General features: G+C 39.6%; 1 protein-coding gene across 1 annotated transcript in view; it reads left to right on the forward strand.

Moving 5' to 3' along the window:
- The first annotated feature begins 7483 nt into the window (after positions 1 to 7483).
- Positions 7484 to 22592, forward strand: part of ndp (norrin cystine knot growth factor NDP) — a 19269-nt gene continuing 4160 nt past the window's right edge. The window contains exons 1-2 of the mRNA XM_073846266.1: positions 7484 to 8065; positions 15877 to 16248. Coding sequence (XP_073702367.1) covers positions 16057 to 16248 — 192 coding nt within the window. The 5' untranslated portion in view covers positions 7484 to 8065; positions 15877 to 16056. The remainder of the gene's footprint in view (positions 8066 to 15876; positions 16249 to 22592) is intronic.

Genomic DNA, 22592 nt, shown 5'->3' on the forward strand with positions numbered 1-22592 from the left:
ATCATGTGAGAAATTTTGAAGGTGTCTGAATCAATTTTGGTTTGACTGTAATTCATTTGTGATTATCAAGACGAATTTGTTTAACTGAGTTCTTGTCATATTCTATTACAATTTTCTAAACTACAGTGAATAAACTGATAATGTGAGAAATGTTGAAGGTGTCTGAATAAATCTAGGTTTGACTGTATAAATAAGAGACTTAAAGTAGACCATTTAAGGTGCGGTCACTTTAGCGAAATTTGGCGGCCAAAAAACGCCTATTGTCTATTATAAGTGTAGAAATGCAAGAATCACTCACACAGTCACATTTTACACCAAGAAGCTGGTTCGTCAAAGTGGGAAATTTTCGAGCAACACGAACGAAATCTGCGTGGCGATTTTTTTTCTTCCTCAGGTGAAACTGCCGATCCCGCGGATTCTTAATGAAATGACTGGATTTCGCCCGCGAAACCTTAAACAGTAAATGCTCGCATCGAGGGCCTGACAGTCCAGCTAAAGCTAACCGAGGTAAGTAGCTTGCTACAGAGTGGTACAGAGTTTAAACCTACAGCCTTCACAATTTTAAGCTATAGGGTGTTCATCGTTTTAACATTTCCTGGCTCTTGTTTAACTGATGTTTATTCAGTCTCCAGTCGAGTCTCCTTGAGTTTCTGAACAGGAAAATGTCATAAAAGTCTCTGGTGCAAAACATCTCCAATGAATTTTTAAAGGTCTATTGGTGGTTGCTAACCATTCCAATTATAGTGTTATAGTTGAAACCCATCATATTGTTTTAGTTATTAATTCTTTAGCAAATACTTTATTAACCAAAGAGACTTACTACAATAGACAAGAGGTCTGAAGTTTAAACCAAAAATATTTAACCACTAAACCGCCACCAAACCATGGTGGAAAGATCATTACAGAGGTTATAGTAAAAGATGAGTGAAACAGCTTCCTTAAAGAGATAGTTCTGCCAAAATTACCCTATTATTTAAGCACCCTCAAGCCATCCTAGGTGTATAGGCCTATGACTTTCTTCTTTCAGACAAATACAATCGGGGTTATATTAAAAAATGTCCTAGTTCTTCCAAGCTTTTTAATGGCAGTGAATGAGGGAATTTTGAAGTCCAATAAAAATGCATCCATCTATTATAAGTAGTGCTCCACATGCCTTCTGAAGCAAATCGATGTGTTTGTGTAAGAAAAGTATCCATATTTAAAACTTTATAAACTGTAATCTCTAGCTTCTGCTAACTGTCGTACGTGTGTTCACAAGAGAGTGCACTCTCACAAATAAAGGTACAAAAGCTGTCACTGGTGCGGTACCTTTTATAAAAGGTATGTGTTTATCCCTAAAGGGTCCATTTTGGTACCTTAAAGGTACTTATTAGTACTTCAAGTGTACATATTAGAACCTAATAGGTACAAAAGTGTACTTTTTAAAAAGGTACCGCCCCAGTGACAACTTTTGTACCTTTATTTCTGAGCGTTTCAGCGGATGCCGTAGGATGTAGGTGTAGTGTTCAAAGCCACTGGAAGGCAAGCCTGCAGTGTTTAGCCAAAAAGTGTAACGGCAGGGAAGAGACCAGAGGCCATTTTTTAAACGGTTTAATGGATTTCAATGAAGGAGAGGATTTACTATGTTAAATAAACAGCTTTTTTTTTTAGGAAACATCTTATCATTTAATGAATAGTTTTGGATTTAACCAATTTTTAGAGTTTACACCAAAAAAAAAAAAAAAGAGAGAAATCACAGACTTTATGCGACATTCAGCTTACGGTACTTACCATTCATTTCTATGGTATCAGTAAACGGCGACTGAATGTTGCACAACTCTGACTGAAATTCAGTAACGTCAAGGCTATAATGTGATTGGTTATCAAGGCATGTGTAATCCAAATTGACCCTTACTCTTTATCTAGTAGCAAGTAAAACAGACCATGTCATCTCCCAATAATTAGACAATCTCTGGTAGCGTATTCTAGTCTCGCAAGAAGCAAGTTTTGTTTACAGCAAAGGAGAACCAGTTGTCACACCCCCGGACTTTCATGTTGGTTTCTCTGATTTTCCCCCGCAGTTCTGAGTGTTTTGGTTTCACCCTCATTGTTGTCACCTGGATGTTTGTAATCAGTCTGTCTCTCTACCGCCCTCTCTTGCTCCACGAAGCACTCCACCATTGCAGATGTAGTGGCCGGCTCTCGCACCTGGTCGGAAGACGTGACAGAAAGACTGACCAATACAGTTACTTTTGCGTGTTCACCTCCGTTTTGTTTCCCGTTCGTTTTTTCCAGTCTTTTGTTTCCGTCGTGTGTTTTCTATGGATCCCCTACTCCGTCCGGAATTTAGCCTTCTTCGGCTGAAGCAGGGGGAATAACCGCTCGAGGACTACATGTTGATGTTCCAGCTCGTAGCTCATACCACCTGCTATCCGGATGACGCGCTCTGTGCGTTCTATGACGCAAGCCTCAACGCGTCATGCAGAGCGCCGTCGTCCGAGGACGGCCCTCGAGTGGACTTCGCCGCGTTTGTGGAGTGGACACTGGCGAGAAACAAACCCTCGTTTCCCACCCGTCAGTGTCACTTCAGACCCAGAGCCCAGCCAGCCACCCCGACCCACGGATTACGAGCCTGAGCCCATTGTAGATGGGAAGCCTGAGCCCGGAGCGACAGCAGTATGGAGCGCCGACGGGGTCATAACTTCCGACCAGGTGCGAGAGCCGGCCACTACATCTGCAACGGTGGAGTGCTTCGTGGAGCAAGAGAGGGCGGTAGAGAGCCCCATCCACTGCACCACCATTGGGGGTGAGCATGAGCACAACTCTGGGGACTTAATAGACTTTGTCACGGAAATACCTGTCTGCCTGGATTTCCCACCCACCCTCCCTCCCTCTTCTGTCTATGCCTGAATCTCCGCTGGTTCCGTCCAGTCTTCCAGAATCCCCGCTGTTTTCTGTCTGTCCCCTTGCTCACCCCCAGCCCACCAGCTGTGCAGTGGGCTTGCCGCAGGTCAGCCAGCTTCCATCGGCGTCATGGCTGGAGGATCCCTCATCTCCGTCCTGGACTCCGCCTCGGCCCTCCGACCCTGCGGCTCCACCCCGTCTCTCTGCTCCCTCGTCTCCACCGTCGCCCATCGTCCCTCCGGCTCCGCCCTGGTCAGTCGTCGCCCCACCTTCGCCTCTGGACTCTACTCCTCTGGCTGCGCCTCGTCGCTCCGTCCCACCGGCTCTGTGGACCTCCTCCCTCCCGCGGGCACAGCCTCTGCCCTCTGTCGCTCCGGCTCCGCCGCAGACCTCCGGATCTCCATCTCCGCATTGGTCACCAGAGCCTTGGGTTCCGCCTTGGCCCTCCGGATCCGTGGTGTCGCCCAAGATCATCGGCTTTCCATCTCCGCCTCGGGCTCCACCACCACCTGCTCCACCTCCGTCGGTCGGCCCCATGGAGTCGTCAGCCTTACATACACCATGGCTCCTCCCTCCATCGGCTCCACCATGGCATTCCATCATGGCTGCGTTCTGGGTCTCACCTGGCTCCTCCTGCTCTAGCCCCCTCCTGTCACCTCCTTGGCTCCTCCCTCTGTCATCACCTCCATGGACTGTTCCGTCACCATTCCGGACTCCATCTCTTGCCCTCCTCCCGGGAGTCCGTCCTCCGCCGAAACCCCCTCCTAAGACTGTTTGCTGTTTCCCGTTTGTCGGCGCGAGGACACGCCTTGCCTTCCGGGAGGGGGAGGTAATGTCACACCCCCGGACTTTCATGTTGGTTTCTCCCATTTTCCCCCGCAGTTCTGAGTGTTTTGGTTTCTCCCTCATTGTTGTCACCTGGATGTTTGTAATCAGTCTTTCTATTTAAGGTGTGTGTTTTCCCCTGCATTCTGTCGGTCTTTAATGTTATCCCCCGGTGTTCCTGTTTTTCCTGAAGTTCTGTTGGATTTATTAATTATACGTCTTTTACTACGTCGTTGTTTGTGTGTTCCTGTGTAAGACGTGACACCAGTCTCCTTTGTTCTCTCCTTAGCGCTTCCTCAATCATCACTGCATTTTAAATATATGTTTTTCTCACAAAAATGCATTGATTCGCTTCAGAAGGCCTTTATTAACAACTTGAAACCATGTGAAGTACTTTTATTGAAAGATGGATGCACTTTATGGGACTTCAAAATCTTAAACCCCATTTACTGCCATTATAAAGCTTGGAAGAGCCAGGACATTTTTTAATAATAACTCTGACTGTATTCGTCTGAAAGAACAAAGTCTTATACACCTAGGATGGCTTGAGGGTGAAAAAATCATGGGGTAAAAATTTTTGGGTGAACAATCCCTTTAAAGGTGAGGTGTGCCATTTTTCAAACTTAAAATACTTATAGCTAAAATTAATGCGCTTTTATAAGTAAACAATTTATGGGTTGGTTTCACCAAAACATGTCAGAAAACACTGTGGCTATAGAATGCCATCAACATAGCATTTTGCTTTGTTTGTTTAAAGAACCCTGTTTGAAATTTGTAGTGATGCACAAAAAAAATCTTTTTTTCCAGTTCTACATCACCAGTCTTGCCATTGCATATTTAAAACTTATCTAAGGATAAATAAAAATTCCTAATGACCATTTTAACGATCTCCTAGTAAAAACTGCAACCATAAACTTCAATACTTAATATAGTCTGAAACTGAAAGGCAGTAGATAAAATGTTTTTCAAACCACATCTAATACCAGATTATTCAGATTTGGTTAATCTAATAAAAGAAACAAAACACAATTAAACACGATAGTCCTCATTTTTTTTTAGATGGGTTTTCATTTAATAGGAAAAACTGATGGAACTGAGTGGACGGTCATTTTGCCTTGTCCTTTTCCCAGCTACAGACTTGACATGCCTAGAGGAACTGGCACACTGATAGTAAACAGGCAGAATTAAGTCCTTTCATGAGGCTGGGTCACAGCCTCAGGTACACATGGGGAAACAGTTACATTCTCCTTAGTTTTGCATTTAGATGCGCTTTTTTTTTTTTACGGCACCGTTAAAACTGACTCCACTCTCCTGACTAATTCACACAGAAATCTTATAATATATCTGTATTTTCCTGTTATTTCCTTGCAAAGTACTTATTTTAGTAGGTATGTGTTTTTGCCTGCTAGACCTGGTACAGTGATCAATGCAAAGTTGTCTTTGGCAAGCATCCTTTTAAATAGCTAGAGGAATGAAAAGTTTTTCTACACCGGCTGTAAATTTGGACTATGGACTATTTTCATCCAGGTCAGCGTTCCCAGAGGAGCTCATTTCTGGAAGACAGTGCGACAGCATGCATTGTTTTAATATAAATCACCCGAAATTATGAGCCTTTTTTGTCATGTAGCTTGAAATGATACTTCATGATCAAATCCTGAGCTTGAAAACTTTGGCTCGCTTTCCGTTCTTTGCTTGACAAGCTGCTTTGCAACCGTCAGTCTGTCTGTTGTGGCTAAAAATAAAAGCCAAATTCAGTTGACGGGGAGACAGTTATATGAACCTGTGGATAAAATGCATGGATAAATACTGTCGCGTAAGAAGACATCAAGGCAAAAGCAATTTCTGACAATACTCATCTCCTTTGGTAAAAAGGTTCGAATGCACTGAAACAAATATTTTAGATGGACATAACCGAATGGATAAATGCAAACTGTGAATCACTTGATATGATACTTACGCTACATCAAATTGCATAACGGAAGTTGAAAGAACTGTTGAAAGACTACAGATGCTCCTGGATACAATAAAAAACATGATGGACAGACATGAGAAGGGCTCGTTTCCAGAACGGGAAGCTTTCGGAGGAAATCTCTGCTAAGGCTATTTTGCTCTCGCTGACATACCAGGTCAACGCCAGTCTTCATTTGTCTCGCAGTCGTAGAAAGCATTCAGAGAAATGATTTATTTTTACTCTATGTATGCGTATACACCAAAATACCCAGCTAGTGGCTTTGTAACCCAACACTGTTGTCACGATCAGCCCACTTTGGATTAGCATTGCGCTAATCTACTTCAATTCAGATTTGCAGTGTGTGAACAGGAGTTGCTGGTTGTTAATTACGGTGCTGTCAAGGGGTCGAGAGATAGAAGGTGAGAACATTTGTGAGGTCACACCAAGCCTTGCAGGTAATTTATGTCGAGTAAACTTTTGACCTCCTGAGCTTTTAGCACAGACTTTATTTCTCAAGAGGTTTCTTACTGTTTCTTACTCACATTTCTTTTGTGAAAATGTACACCACTGCTCAAAAGTTTGGGATCAGTAAGATTTTTAATGTATTTTATGTAAGTTATCTAATGCTCATCAAGGCTGCATTTATTTGATTAAAAATACATAAAAAAGGTAATATTGTGAAATATTATTACGATGTAAAATAACGTTCTTCTATTTTTGTGATCAAAGCTAAAATTTTCAGCATCATTACTCCAGTATTCAGTGTCACATGATCCTTCAGAAATCATTCTAATATACTGATTTATTATCAGTGCTGAAATATTTTTTGAAATAACAGTTGCTTAATATTTTTTCAAACCTGTGTTACTTTTTTCATTTTCATTTTTTGATAAAAAGTGATAGCAAAGACTCGTATTGTTAGAAAAGATTTATATTTTGAATAAATGCTGTACTTTTTAACTTTTTATTCATTAAAGAACCCTGAAAAGGTATCACACGTTCCAAAAAAATATTAAGCAACACAAGTGTTTCCAGCACTGAAAATTATTAAGCATATTAGGAATGATTTCTGAAGAATCATGTGACACTGAATAATGGAGTAATGATGCTGAAAAATTCAGATTTGATCACAGAAATAAAATTTTAATGTATATTAAAATATTTTAAATTGTAATACTATTTCACAATATTACATTTTTTCTTTATCTTTAATCAAGCCTTGATGAGCATTCGAAAATGATTTAAAATGCATTAAAAATCTTACTGATTCCAAACGTTTGAGCAGTAGTGTACATTAGTCAATATTTGCATTTAGCCTTTTTATGTCTATGTGGCTTGAAACTTAAGGTTTTTTTTTCAGACTTACTGCTGGATAAGATGGTAAGATCTGACAATCAGATATTTTCAAGCCACAAACCCTCGGATGGAGTCCATATCTCAAATTTTTCTCCCTCTAGTGCCAATATTTGCAGTAATTTAATTTCAACTGCCTCCTCGACCATGATATTTAAAGGACATTTTTGGCCACAGCAGGACAAACTTTGAGGGAAACAGAAATGTTTTCTGGATTCTCTCCATGTCAGAGATGTGAAATAGTAATTATGTGTTCATTGGGAGCTCATAATTGCACATCTGTTTTTTATTTTATATTGCAAGAATGCTGTTATGTGCTTTGCATTTGAATGCAACTTTCTTCGTATTTTGTAAGAATTTCAAAACCAGTGCTAGTGTATAAAGACGTGAATTTAATACAGCTAATGCCATTCCCTCTTTGTAGTTATTCTTTAGGTAGAAAAATCATTTTTTCCATTATCCTGCAACATATAACTGCAAACATACTTCAAAATAGCTTCCAGCTGAATTGAGTTACACCTCCCAAGTCTCAAGGAAGACGGCAAAGAAACCCAGCAGACCAATTGTTTTTAAGTAAACTCTGCTAACAGTTTTATAACCTGAACCTCGTAAAAGAGGGCCAGACTTTTGGTCAATCCTCTTGATTTCACTGGAATCCCCATTTGCTTGTCGGTGTGGCAGCTGGGGGCGAGTATGTGTGTGTCCCTAAGGTGATATACGACTGCTGTGTCACGTTCCACATCTGACAACCATCCCAAGATGTACATCTTCCATCCTTTTCCCTTTTCCATGTGATTCCTCAATAAAAGAGGGGGTGTGAATGTCAAAGCGGAGGGGAGGGGAGCCGAGAGGGAGGGGAAGAAGGAGTCAGAGCTCACACACAATCGGCATGCGTGAGAGAGAGTAAAAGAGAAACAGAGAGAGAGGGGAGAGAGCAAGTGGATGAGGGAGAAGGAGAGATCTAAAGGCAATTGTTGCTTAAAAAATTTCATTTCTGTCCTAAAGGAGCCAGCTGGGATTGGATATTGCAGGTTAAACGGCACCAGGCAGAAGGTAAGACCACCAGCGCTGTAAAGGTAACCAGGTCATCAGAGTTATTTTTCACGGGCTGCAAGGTTATCGCTGTACATTTGTTTTTTACTGTTGTCTTGTTTCGGCAGGTCATACCTTACTAAATAAATGCAAAATTTAGTATATAAATAAATAAATAAACAATATAACTATCTATATCCATATATACATCTATCTATCTATCTATCTATCTATCTCTATATATATATGTATGTATATATATATATATATATATATATATATATATATATATATATATATATAACTATAACTATATATATATATATATATATATATATATAAAATTTTAAGAGAGACTGCATATTATTAACATTAAGATCAGACGCATAGTATATCCAAATGACTCATAACTAAAGTAAAATGGCTCTGTAAAATATGACGAGCCTCACATAATGTGTGCGGTGGGAGGTCGGTTGCTAAGGTAAGCCATCAGCCACTTGTCTTGCACAGACAGGGACTGAATACTCAATTTAATGCTAAGCCAGAGGTCGTTAGCCGAGCGCACCAGATGAGAAATCATAGATATTCAGAGGATTGTTTATGGAGAGGTGAACTAGAACACACTTCCCTCCAGATTTTTTATATAAAAGCAGCAAATGTCAACCAGCATTATATGTGCAAATCATCCATAATCAATACTACGTAATAGTCCTTTGACAAGCTCTTTAAAAAGCCTGAGGCATTTCCAGAAGATGACGACAGCCGTCAATTTGCACGTCACATTAAAGCGGGAAGGTTAACAGGACAACATAACAGGGTCTCTAATTAATTTAACTGGAAACCCCGCTGCGGATTTGCTGGTCGCAGACCCTTTCATCCTTTAGCATTCCAATCAGACCTGGCGCTTTTCTGAGAAGCTGCATGTAAAGCTAACATTAGTTTAGCATTGGCTCACATGGTGCCCTGGCTATTGGCAACAAGCTACTTTCAAATCCACTGTGTTTGTCTTATCTTTATCACGGGGGATATATTTAGTGTAGGCTTTAGCTGTGGAGACGCGGGTTACTGGCGTCGGCGTGTGGTGGCAGTGCCCCTGGCATGCTGCTTGGGTTGCAGATGGGCATGGGAGGAGGGCTTGCGGGGTGATCCCGGCAGGAATCTGCCCTTTGGTTTATTAAAAGCCGGTCAAACAATAGGGTGCTAAACAAGCAGAAAACAGTGACGTAACCTCTTCGCCGGAGGAGGGGGTTTGGGCATGTCAATGTGACTGAGAAGACAATTCTGCTTATTGGCAAACACTAGCCGACCACACGCCTCACTCAACAACTGTGGACTCAGCTGCTGTCAGAGCCATCAAGAGCGCCCTTTTGAAGTTTTGATATCCTTGTTAAAGTACTCGAGCTTTGAGTGATTCATAGGGATCATGAAGTGATTCACTTCAATTTTCTTGTATTACCAACAAATATACTTTATATTGTACAACAGTTAAGTGGTGGGGACTTTAGTGACTCTTACATCCTTATGCCAGTAGGCGGCGACAAGGTGACAATTACGTCATTCTAAAGTGCGCATCTGATGGACACTTTACTGTCCAGTGAGGCCATGGAAGAGGAGTTGTGAATGGCAGTGAAGCCATGCAACTAACACTGTAAGTCACATGAGAAAGACAACACGGTGGATGTAGGCCTTGTCCCAAATGGCACACTTCATGTGCACTTGCGCTCTTGCAGGCTTACAATAGCTCTAAGTCCATGAGACTGTTGGGTGTCCCATTCGCTACCTGATCTGATGACGAAAACGTACCTCTGGGAACTTTTTCGCAAGATGCGAAATACTTACCAATAAGTACATATCACTGCATTGAGTGGTGATTAAAGAGAGTTTTTTTTCCTGGAACAGATGAATGTACATATGGTACATTTTATGTGACGCTGGTTTTGTACGTGTCACCACAGCTCTGACTTAAAATGTCCGTTGTGTGGTGGTACAACACTCTAATGCTCCGTAACGTTTTAAAATAACGTACCATCTCCAGTACACCTAAACCTACTTGATAGTATGAACAAAAGCGGATGTGACGTAAACACACAATTGGAAGCATGCTGTTTTAGCTTATTTTTAATCTCTCATCTTTCAGTGCTTTCATCGTGAGTCATGTCTTTCACAGGATTTGTACCCAAGGATTCCGCAACCTAAGTCACATCTGGTGTTGTGTCCATTTTTGACCCCCTGCAGTTTTCCAACAGAAATGAACACTGGAGGCGGTAAAACAGCGTGCAGTTTCGTACACAATTATGATTACGGCTCCATATGTTTCACTTTCCAGTGTTGACCTCCACCGGATTACTAGCACCCTAATAGTGGTAAGTTTGGGGTTAGGATTAGGCAATAATGTAGCGATTTCAACAAGCAGGGGTAATAATTGGATTTAGGATACAGAATCCTTGGGTATGAATCCCGTGAAAAACATGACTCAGGGTGAAAGAGCTGAAAGAGGAGAGATCGAAAAACAAGCTAAACAGCATGCTTGCGATTGTGTTTTTACGTCACATTTGCTTTTGTTCATAGTATCGGGTAGGTGTAGTGCAGATGGTACATTATTTTAAAACGTCACAGAGCGTTAGAGTTATAGCATCACTCAATGGACATTTCAAGTCAGAATGGTGGTGGCACATACAAAATCAATGTCACATAAAATGTACCGTATTTACGTTCATCTGTTCCAGGGAAGAAAAAAAAAAGAATACTCTTTTAGCGCCACTCATTTTTGTTGGAAACTGCAGTGATATGTACTTCTTGGTATGTATTTCGCGTCCCGCGAAAAAGTTCCCAAAGGTAGGTTTTTGTCATGAGATCAGGTTGCCCATTTGTCATTTTAGCTTTCAGAAGGGTGCTCGCGATTGGAACAAGCTTGCTCGGTAGCTCAGTCGGCATAGAATTAGACTTAGGAAGCAGAATCCTTGGGTGCGAATCCCTTGAAAACATGACTTAATGAAAGAGCTGAAAGATGAGAGATCGAAAAACGAGCTAAAACGGCATGCTTGCGATGCAACAAACATTTCAAGTCAGAACTGCAGTGACACGTACCAAACCAATGTCACATAAAACATACCATTATGTATGTTCATCTGTTCCAGGGAAAATTCATAATCAATGCATATTTCCGCTGAGGCCGCACTGAGGTGAGCTCTGAGGCAGACTACTACCCGACAATCAAAACGGCATTACGTCACAAAGGTGTGGACTCAGAGAAAAACCATGAGGATTTAGTGTGCGATTTGGGACAGGGCAGCAGTATGTCCAAATTTTGCAACCGGGGGTAAAAGGGGGACAGAGTGCATTGGGTCTAGAGGTTAAAAGGAGCCCACAATGATGTCCTTTGGGGACCCCGATTGATCGCCATCCCTCCACCCCACTAAACGTGATTTTGATCGCGGCCCCAATCCCCAATAGGGGGCCCCATAGCAAATTGACTACATAATGCCACTGACTACACACATTCAAACTACATCGACTGTACTTTTCTGAAGGGTTGCAAAGTATGTTTTAATTTAAATGTAGTACCCACTGAGACAGTATGCAAACCCAGCTAGTATCTTCATGAATGAGACTGATTAAAAAATACTGATTTAGGAATTCATACAGGAAGATGACTACTGTGTTTCGCTTTAAGATGCACAACAGATTTCCAAGAATATGCTAAATTCTGTGTTGCCTCATTTGGAATTATTTTTGTTGACTGTACAAAAATACACGAACTAACATCCAATATTATGTCCAAAATTTAGATTACTCAATATTACTATCTTGTTTATGCCAATATCAAACCTTTTGTACAACATTATTGCTCAATCATTATGATCCAGATTAAATGTTCTTCCAATTCGATTATTTTCTCAGAATAGTTTGGTTTGAAGGCATTAGGCGACTTCCACTTGAATTACCTCAAAAATTGAACTCTATCTTCAAATAAACCCATTTCTGCACAGTAATGTTGAGGAAACTATAACTAATAATGTGGATTCAATTGTCTCAATCCACATAACCCAACCCCTTAGGTGATTTTGAGTAGAAAATCCTCCTTAAAATGACAGTCTGTGCTTTATCTTAAGCAGAAAGAGCAGGAAGGGTTAGAACAGGAGACAGAGACTGAGATATCAAGAGCCTACTCATGATCCCCTGAGTTCTTTCAGTGTCTGCAATGAAAGACCACTATGTGAACATGCCCTGACATAAAAAGCTTATGATGTTCCCACATTTTATACTCTCTAAATCAAATAGACACTATGGGTTTTTAACAGTATCATAACACAGAGGTCTGGGTGAGGTGAGAAGCAGCACGGAATAGTGTGCAACGACTGCTGCCATACGGCCTCTAACCTGCGGCTGCTTTTGAATGTCAGGAATTTCACAGTCCTAATGGTGCAGACGGCGAGGCCCCTCTCCAGCCTTGCGAGGATCAGCCACGATCAAAAGATCCATACTCTATTTCCACAACCACCAGTGCCGCGCCTAGGGACAGTTCATTCCAGGGATCCGCTCCCTAAGTGGCGTTATAGCTGCTGACGGGACTCCCGGTTAAGACTCAGTCCCTAGGCCAGCAGACTGGGCCTGGGAGTTCAGTGCAGTGGGGTTCTGGCATGTCTCACCCGGTTCTGGCTCCTGCTTTTCTCTTAAATTTGTTTATTGTTTTTTTTCTTCCTGTGGGAAAAAAAATTGGCAGTTAGTGCATATGAAAAATACCCTGTTTAGCATCTTGCAACTTGGAAATATTATAGGGATAGCTCACTTTTACTCACCCTCATGTCGCTCCAATGACTTTGTTTCTACTGTGGGACACAAACAAAGATATTTTCAAGAATGTTTCAACTGTTTTTATGCAACCAATAAAAGTTTAAAACAACACTGACCTGTATGGACAAAAAAAACTGTTTTCCACAGAATAATAAAGTAAAAGTAATATATAAAGTAAAAAGAATAAAGAAAATGACACTAGCAGGTTTTTAAAGAAGTCTCTTTTGCTTACCAAGCCTGCATTTATTTGATCCAAAGCACAGCAAAAACAGTACATTTTTTTCCTATTTAAAAATAATTGTTTCCTGTTAGAATATATCATAAAATGTAATTTATTTCTGTAAATTCAAAGCTGAATTTTTTGCGTCAATACTCCAGTCACACGATCCTTCAGAAGTCATTCTAATATTCTGGTTAACTGCTTAAAAACATTTATTATTTATTATGTTGAAAACAGCTGAGTAGATTTTTCTTTCCAGGTTTCTTTGATGAATAGAAAGTTCAGAAGAACAGCATTTATCTGAAATAGAAAACTTTTGTAAAATTTTAAATGTGTTTATCATCATCTTTTGATCAATTTAAAGCATCCTTGCTAAATGAAAGTATTCATTTCTTTTTTTAATTATTCATTTTCTATCAGAATTTCTATCATGTATTTATTTCAGATAAATGCTGATCTTTGCATTTTCTATTCTTAAAAAAATGTAAAATAAAATGAAAAATGTACTGAACAATTTTAATTATTAATAATAATTTTTATAAAAATGTTTCTTAAACAGCAAATCAGCATATTAGAGTGATTACTAAAAGATCATGTGACACTGAAGACTTTGATCACAGGAGTAAATTACTAGTGTATATAGTTTTAGAACAATATAAGAGTGAGTAAATGCAAAGACTGTATATGTATCAAGATGGTTTACTTGTATTACTTATTCATGGAAGAAACTGCAACTCAAAATATGTCAGAATAAGTCCCCCCTTCTAAACAAAAGCACCATAGAAAAAGAGGCTTGTGCCTAGGTCTGCATATACACATTGGCTGGACCAACTTCAAATACACACTTTTTTAAAGCCTTAAGTGTAAAAAAACAACATAATTATACAACGTAAAGAAAACAGCTCATGTCAGATTTTGTTTCCGATTTGAAATATGTTATTAAATTATACATTGGGAGATTTCGGTATTTCCCCAATTTAAGCAAGATATGAGTTGATCTTGCATGCCTGAAATAGCTGCCCCAAGGCGTTGCAAATATGGCCATCGAGTAAACTGACTTTGGTTTGGATGACAGAATTTTCATTTTTAGAAGTTTTATGATGAATTACAGTGGAGAGGCAAAAATATTTGGGATAAACACTTGGGTTTAGACACCTCCAAAAATGTCCATGCTGAGAAAAACAAATTCTTGTCTCTGCCTCTGATTGTACTGCAAAGGCTAATTAGAGGAAACATTCGAGTACAGCTACATCAGATAGTGGTTACGATCAGATTCCAGCATGTCAAAGTTAATTTTCCTAGTCTATAAACTGAAAAACATAAGTTTACAAACTGAATAGGGCGATACGAAGCCAGAAATGAAAGCAATTTCTCTGCTCAGAGGTGGACAGATGTGGTGGACGCCATCTCAGATGGAGGAGATTGTAAGTCTTTCTGCTTTGTAGACACACTGGGCTTTATAAATCTACAGGCGAAGCAGGTGTGGACGCTGTGGTGGTCAGCATTACCTTACATTGAATTCTGGCAAGCAGCACACCCAGCACTAGAAGCTGCCATGGATGCTTGCGCCATGAGGTCACCGTCTCATTGTTTATGAACTAAATTGGATCTGTAGTTATCTTTTGAGCTGGGGTGTCTACACTGCGTTGTTAATGCCCATTACGGTGCCTACAGATCAGTACGGCAGACGCCCTCAACCAGGTTTGAATGTCAACAGTCATGTCTGGGCACGATGATGATGATGATGAAGATGGCGGCTGGTATGCCCAATATTAAATAAATGACGAAGCGAGAGCGTCCTGTATTCAAAGCATCCGAGTTAAGAACAGACTGTGACATGTGCTTTTGTAAACCCAGCAACACATGCTCTCTGGTGCAGTTAAACATTTCAGGGACTATTTATTTAAACAGGCAAATTGATACCTAAAATCCGTACGCGAGGAATGCTAAAGTTAAATGAGTCGCTCCGGTAAGAAAAACACAAGGAGAAGGCTTTAAATTAGCCTGATGTGTTTGTGATTTCGGAGCAATTGCGGGTTTCGAAATAAAATTGGAAAGAGGCTTAGACATAATGCAAGGCATTGTTTTAGTGAATGATAATTTCCTCTCTGTCTGATCCAGGTTTGCGGAGTCGGTTACCCTCAGGGCTCCGCTACTCTTTCTCCCCCTCATTACACCGAATCTTTTAGCAGTCGTTGCTCAGTGAATTTAACTGCCGTGCACGAAACATTGTCATGAGGACTGTAAAGCACTAAGCTTGTGAAAAAATAACTATATATATATATATATATATATATATATATATATAAATATGTACCTAAGTTGGCAGTTGTTTTGCTGTCATGAGAGAACTTGCACGGAGACTTATTTCTTTTTATGAAAAATTCATTTCTGGGGAAATTCACTCCAGGCTGTTTATTAATATATTAGGTTTCTTCGCTGTGTAATAAAAACACCATGTTTTTTCAGTGTTGGGATTGTTAGAATAACACTACAGTGGTCTGCCAGCACTCCTCATACATCACAGCCCACTTATTCCTGGCTGGAGACATGGCAGCAATCACCTTAACCAGCTGGCAAAGGCACAACAGACGTCTGTCTCGGGTCATCTGTCACTGCCGGGTTCTCACGCAGACAAACTCCCACTCTCCCTTACTTTGCACCTTACCTTACCTGCCCAGTCCCTCTGCTAACAACTTAAACAGCTCCGCTAACTGGGCGTAACATGCGAAACATTACCTGATATTGCACTCTCGGGTGGGTGTATTTACTGCAGCTTGCATCTTGGACTAACCGTGGTTCCTTTCTTTACCCACAGATACATCCAGACCGCTCAAAGGAATGGCTGAGTTTAAAGAGAACGCTCACTACACGTTGTGGTTCACATATGTGGCATCACAGTGGAGAGCTCTTTGTTGTTGTCTGTAGGAGACGGCTTCTTCCTCTGTAGGAGACGGTCAAGCTTTCTTTTGTTTTACCTGGGAAAGTTGTGGACAATATGAGGAACTTAGTTGCTTTGAGACAGCCTGGGATTCTACTTCTTCTGGTCACATGTCCTCTGCTGACTATCCTGCATGGTGTAACCTGTAAGGCAGAGAGTGGACACTTAGGGGACAATGATCCTGACAGGTGTTTGAGGCATCATTTTGTTGAGACCATCACACATCCGATCTACAAGTGCAATTCAAAGGTAAGAAGACAATGTGGATGTATTTGTGCCATATAAATGTGACCCTGGACCACAAAACCAGTCATATTTGGCCGAGATACAACTATTTGAAAATCTGGAATCTGAGGGTGCAAAAAATCGAAATATTGAGAAAATCACCTTTGAAGTTGTCCAAATGAACTTCTGTGCAATGCATATTACTAATAAAAAATTACGTTTTGATATATTTATGGTAGGAAATGTATAAAATATTTTCATGGAACATGATCTTTACTTTAGCATAAAAGAACAATTGATAATTTTGACCCATACATATTGTATTGTTGGCTATTGCTACAAATATACCCATGCTACTTATGACTGGTTTTGTGGTCCAGGGTCACAAATATGTTAAATATCCTTAAAATAGTATTTTTCCCTCCAAAAAGGTCATATTTTCTAGAAATATATCAATCAACTTAACTAAACAATGATTCACAATTCAGTGAGGAAGTCATTTGTGAACTCAGAAATGAATCTGAACAATCAATAGACTGAGCAAACTGATTCAGACACACCAGTGAGTTAGAGGCTGTAAATCTTTTTGACTGGCTTCCTAAAATGAATGGCTGACTCATTAAAAAGATTCATAAAAGGCATAAGAATTATACGAATCATTAGAGTCATAAGAGTAATTTGTTCACGGACTACAGCTTGCACTGTTTGTTGTTACGTGTAGTGTTGTGCTGTACAGTGTTGTTATTAACTAAGATTAAAAGTATTTTGGTAAATGAAATACATTTGAAAGAAAGTAAAATCGAAATATTAGATAAAGTACTTAAACTTTATTAAAACAGTAACACTTTACAATAAGGTGTGATTTGTTAACATTAGTTTATGTATTAACTAACATGAACGAACAATGAACAATACATTTATTACACTATTTATTAATGTTTGTTAGTGTTAGATAATAAAAATACAGTTGTTCACTGTTAGTTCATATTAATTCACAGTACATTAACTAATGTTAACAAACAATTTAACATTAGTAATTTAACATTAACTAAGATTAATAAATGCTGAAGAAGATTTGTTCATTTTTAGTTTATGTTAATTCATTTAGTTAACTCATTTTACCCAATAAAACTTATTGTAAAAAGTGTCACCAAAACAACAAATAGAAATGTTGCATTGGGAACTAAAAATACTCAAACTATCCTTTATCTCACCAATGGCAGTCTAATTTGAAATTATTGTCACACGTCAGTGTGGAGGAGTTCTTATGGACTTGTTTATAAAAAAAAAAATTTAAAAAAATCTTATTAGCATCCAAAATCAAGCTCCCATGATTCTTACTGAATTACAATAATGGTCCGTTAGATCAGATCCTCTTGTAAGACAATACACTCTCTACACCCACAATTTTCCTGCTAACAAGCTGCTTAAAAACAAATCAAGTCTCCTGATGTTTTAAAAGGTTTTACATTTAAATACTGACCCCAGGGATGTCGTTCATAATTAGAACCCAAGGCTGAGAAGAAACCTTGTTTTCATTTATTGAATCAGATAGCACGGCTGGCTTGTCTATTGACCTCTACCTTCAGTTACTTTGACACCTTGGCAAAGAACACTGCAAACAGCCTGCCTGTGCGGCCCAAAGCCTCGCCAGAAATAAGCACTCATGGGGTGCATAAAATGTCTGGGAGGTGGCACGGTTCCAGGGCTCCACACAGTGTTGTGCCTGACTCATTTTTTGGTTATCAGAACAATGGAGTGGCTCAGATACATCCCCTCAAAATAAAGCCATCGATAATAAACACTCTGGGATGAGTTCCAGATGCTCTCATTCACCTGTACCCCTCAGAAGGGCAGGCTTTTGTGATCTGTATATCGTGAATTGAGATTCTCAGGCTCGTGTTCTTACAGACCCAGCTGGGTCAACAAATATCCAACTTCCAATAAACCAAAGATGAGCTAGTCAGCCACCTGTGCTGGAGCTGAAAATCTTCATTCTGCAAGCATTACACACTGTATTTTCTAATTCAGAGACAAACAACCTTTATAATCCAAAATTAAGTGAGTAAAAAAAAAGAAAATGTGGTCAGTTAAACATCCATTCAAGGATTTAAATGAGGCAGCTAAGTCTGTCTAAAGTAATTATGGCCGATTTTGCGTATATTACTCCTTTTTTTTTTTTACTGTTGCTTCCAGAAAGTGATTAATGAATAGGGTTTGGTAAAAATACTGATATTCCAGTTAATCATAATTTTCATTTGAAAGTTCTCTATGGATTCTTCAAATCCCAACTATCTTGTATGTTGCCTGCAGTTTTCAGTATCACACTTTGCTCAATCAGTCATTAATTATGGAAATGAATAGATTTGCCATGATCTTTGAATCTCATTCAGCAGAATGTGCTAAACTTCATTCAAATAATTTTGGTCAATGATACAAGGTTATATTTCTTGACATTTTCAACAGGCAACTTTGCAGAACCAGCAATCACGCCAACATATGCAATTTTTGATTCTGAATTATGGAAATTATTTTAATGTAGCTAAAGATACATTACAAGACAAATAACCTCCAGAGCCCCAAGTCTTTTGTTCATTTGTCATTTGACAAATGCAATAAACAGATGTTCAAGAAGGACCCACCACCAACTTGTTTTATGTGAGCTGCAGTCTGAATTTAAATAAGATACAAGAAACACAGCGTACCACAAAATAGCTGCGCAAAAAGCATGTTAAGATGTTATACATCTGATGAGTAGGATTCACAAACAAATGTCCCTTTTAGTAAATCACAAACATTCAGCGCAACCAGTGTAGTCAGATTCCAGAACAAATGACTCTGAGCTGGTTCTTTTTAGTGAATTAAAAACATTCAGTGCAACCAGCGTAGTACCACTGACAGACAAGTGACTCTTATGAACTGGCTCGTATACAACAGATCAATCACCAAGAAGTTAATATTTTCAAACAAAACCACAAAGGAATATTGTTGTGGTTCGGATCATATTACGGTTTTTGAGTCACAGATCAAATAGTTTTTCGGATCAGCAAGAAAAAATATTTAAATATAACTTTGCTTTACATTTATTACTTAAAGCTAAGTACTTATTCGATAACACAGCAAAACCTCAACCTGGTCTCATGACAAAAACTTACTGTGGGCATGTTTTCGAGAGTTGCAAAATATGTCCCAATATGTACATATCACTGCAGTTTCCAACAGAAATTATCACTGTGTGGTGCTAAAAGTGTTCTGCACTATGACCTAAACCTAGCCAATAGTATGAACAAAAGTGAATGTGATGTAAAAACGCATCTTTCAGCTCTTTCATCGCCATTTTTACGGGATTCGTACTCAAGGTTTCCACATCCTAAGTCCAATTCTGTGCCGGCTGAGCCAAGCTTGTTACGTCCGGAAAGCAAAACATAACCATAACTGTGTACAAAAGCGATTACAGTTGTTCGCTGTTTTACCGCCTCTAGTGTTCATTTCTGTTGGAAACTGCAGTCATATGTACCTATTGGTACGTATTTTGCGTCTCACGAAAAACATTCCCACAGGTATGTTTTCGTCATGAGATCAGGTAGCAAAAACTACTAGCCTAACTAAGATCGATCAAATATGATTAAAGACAAGTGTGCAGCCAGTAAAAAATAAGAACAAATAGAACAAATGCAAGAAGATGTGAAACAACACTCAGTTTGGTTTTCGTGAGCTGTCTGAAACAGTGCACAAGTAACGAATCAAGATCTCTTTCACCTCTTCTTGCACTGGAATAGTTTAAAATCGCTTGAGTGTGTAAACACGTACAAATGATAAACTTTCACGCTATTATGGTTGTTTTAATTAATCTGCGGATCACACGCGTGCTGAACCGTGGGGCCTGGTCTGTACAGATCACAGATTAACTATGATTCATTCAACACTAGATTATTGTTAAAGGAGACTAATAATGCCCTATATTTCAGGTCAAAATACCCCACAGATCATTTATTATATGATTTTGAAAATAAAAATGAAATGAAAATTTTAAGTGGAAGCAGAAACATGCTATTTTCATGCAAATGAACTGCTGTTCCCTGCCCCCTTTTTCAGAATAGAGCTTTGCCCTTACAGCTCGTAGCTCAAGATACTCTGCTTAAAACATCTGTTTGGTTTTAATTATGTCTATCATGCTGAAATCATGTATTTTAAACCATATTAGTTTAAACTCCTGATGTAGGGTTTTATAAGTGCACACATCCGAAGCACGCGCACAGAAAGTGGCTGTAACACATTCTCAAGTTCTCTTTCATGTCTTATTGCGCTTTACATTGCCAAATACACAAAAGTTTATGTTAAAAGGAGTTACAAAAACAATCAGCTATGTCTGTAAAGGTAAACAGCTGGTTAAGATACCGCTTGTTTATATTAGATGTGTGTGGCAGCAGCGTAATATACAGTAAATAAATACACTGCTCTCATCCCCTCTGAGGCTGGGACTCTAAATAGTGTTCTGTGCTCATCTGTGCAGCCAAAGACAAAACAGTTAGCATGCTTTTCTCGAACATTCGCCATGGCCTTAGAACTGGTACACCGTTGTCACTTGCGAGAACAAAATGGCGGCACCGTGGGTTGTTTTTTCACAAGCTTGCAGAGAAAGGCTTATCAAAAAAAATTACCGAGTTGTTCTTTTTATCGTTTTCTGGGTTGGTAGATGCACCAGGGACCCAATTATAGCACTTAAACATGGAAAAAGTCAGATTTTAATGAAAGTTCACCTTTAAGTTCCAAACAACACACAGTGGTGGGGTTTGTGAATGAATCAGCATTGTGAAAAAGTGGCATGAAGACAGTCACTTGTCACCAAATGGCTTAATGTAATCTTCTGAAAGAATCCTCACCAACTGATGCACAGACTGAAGGCTAAGTCTGTCTGGAATGCGCAAACACAGACAAGTGGAGTGATACAAACAGCAAAAAGTCCTGGAAATCTTAACAGCTTTACAGAAGAAAAGCAATTTAAAGTTTACTTTGTCCTCAGAATATTTAACAGATTAGTTTTGGCCTAGTTATTTTTTAAAATTCATATTTTTGAAATGTACCAAGAATTTTCCCCTGTATATTTAGAGATAATTTCTTGGACAATCTGAAATACGTTTCCATTCTGGAAAGCAATTTGTATTACACAATGAACAAACAGTTAAAATTTCCTGTTTCAAAAAGAGTTTCTGACTGACAAGCAAGTACACAGGCCCATTGTCTAAAAGCAGCACAATGGATTAAGCTCAACTCAGTCACCTTTAAAGAAGCTTATTACACATTGCATTAGTTATGAGGATGGCTGCTGGTTCCATGCAAATTTCAGCAGTGCTACACAATAGGATCCACCTGCGCAGTCATTCTGAGATAAATATAGAGGGGAAGAAGAGCTTACATCTGCTGCCCAGCTTTTGTCACCTTGCCATGTTTCCTTGGATATCCATCTTCCGTTGGCCACACACCTCCACTGCACCTCCCTCCGAAATCCCCCACCTCTATCCACCGATTGTTTTACGAACATGGCCGTATGCCTACAGTTTCAGGTGACATTAAATAATGACATCAGCTAAAAGCAGCAAGCAAATGCCGCTTCATTCATGGACGTCGGACCATGAGTGATGCATATCGGGTGCTTTTTGGCTTCAGACGGGCTAGTGTTCCTTATAATGGGGGTGACACTCCGCTAACACTATGCAGCTGAAAGACAACATGACATAGGAGTCCATTTACGGAGTGTTCAGGAATGTGGCGGCCCGCGGTCTGGCCAGCACCTCATATTCCGAATCAGTAGACCATTGAACTGGGTCACGTTTGTGTCTATCATTGCAGATGAGCGTCACTCATTAACCTTTAATTACGAGAGAACTCTTATATAGGACAGGGCTTTTCAAAGGGGGATTTTCTGATGAGCGAATCTCTCTTTATCAACTTCAGCGATGTAGCCAGGTGGATCGCTGACCCCCATAAATCGGTCCCACAAAGTGCAAAGCCTTTCATCTGTCACACAACAATCCTCACAAAGCAGACGAGGCAAATTTGTGAGATTGAGGTATTTGGGGGAGTCAAGTAGCTTGAGCATCCAGGTCTGGGAGAGATCAACCACACTCCCATCAACATGCAGGTGCAAGGTCAAAGTGAGAGAGTACACAAGCTTCCTTTGTTCAACACACCAAACTTTCTCAGGAAGCTTATCTTAGTCCTGACACAGGGTTCAAATTAGGGATGGCACAGGACTCTTGCTTTATAACAGCTAAACATGTTTGAAACTACTTAAAGGATTAGTTCACTTCCAGAATAAAAATTACCTGATAATTTACTCACCTCCATGTCATCCAAGATGTTCATGT

The sequence above is a fragment of the Garra rufa genome, chromosome 8 (assembly GCF_049309525.1).
Source record: "Garra rufa chromosome 8, GarRuf1.0, whole genome shotgun sequence".
Taxonomy (NCBI): domain Eukaryota; kingdom Metazoa; phylum Chordata; class Actinopteri; order Cypriniformes; family Cyprinidae; genus Garra; species Garra rufa.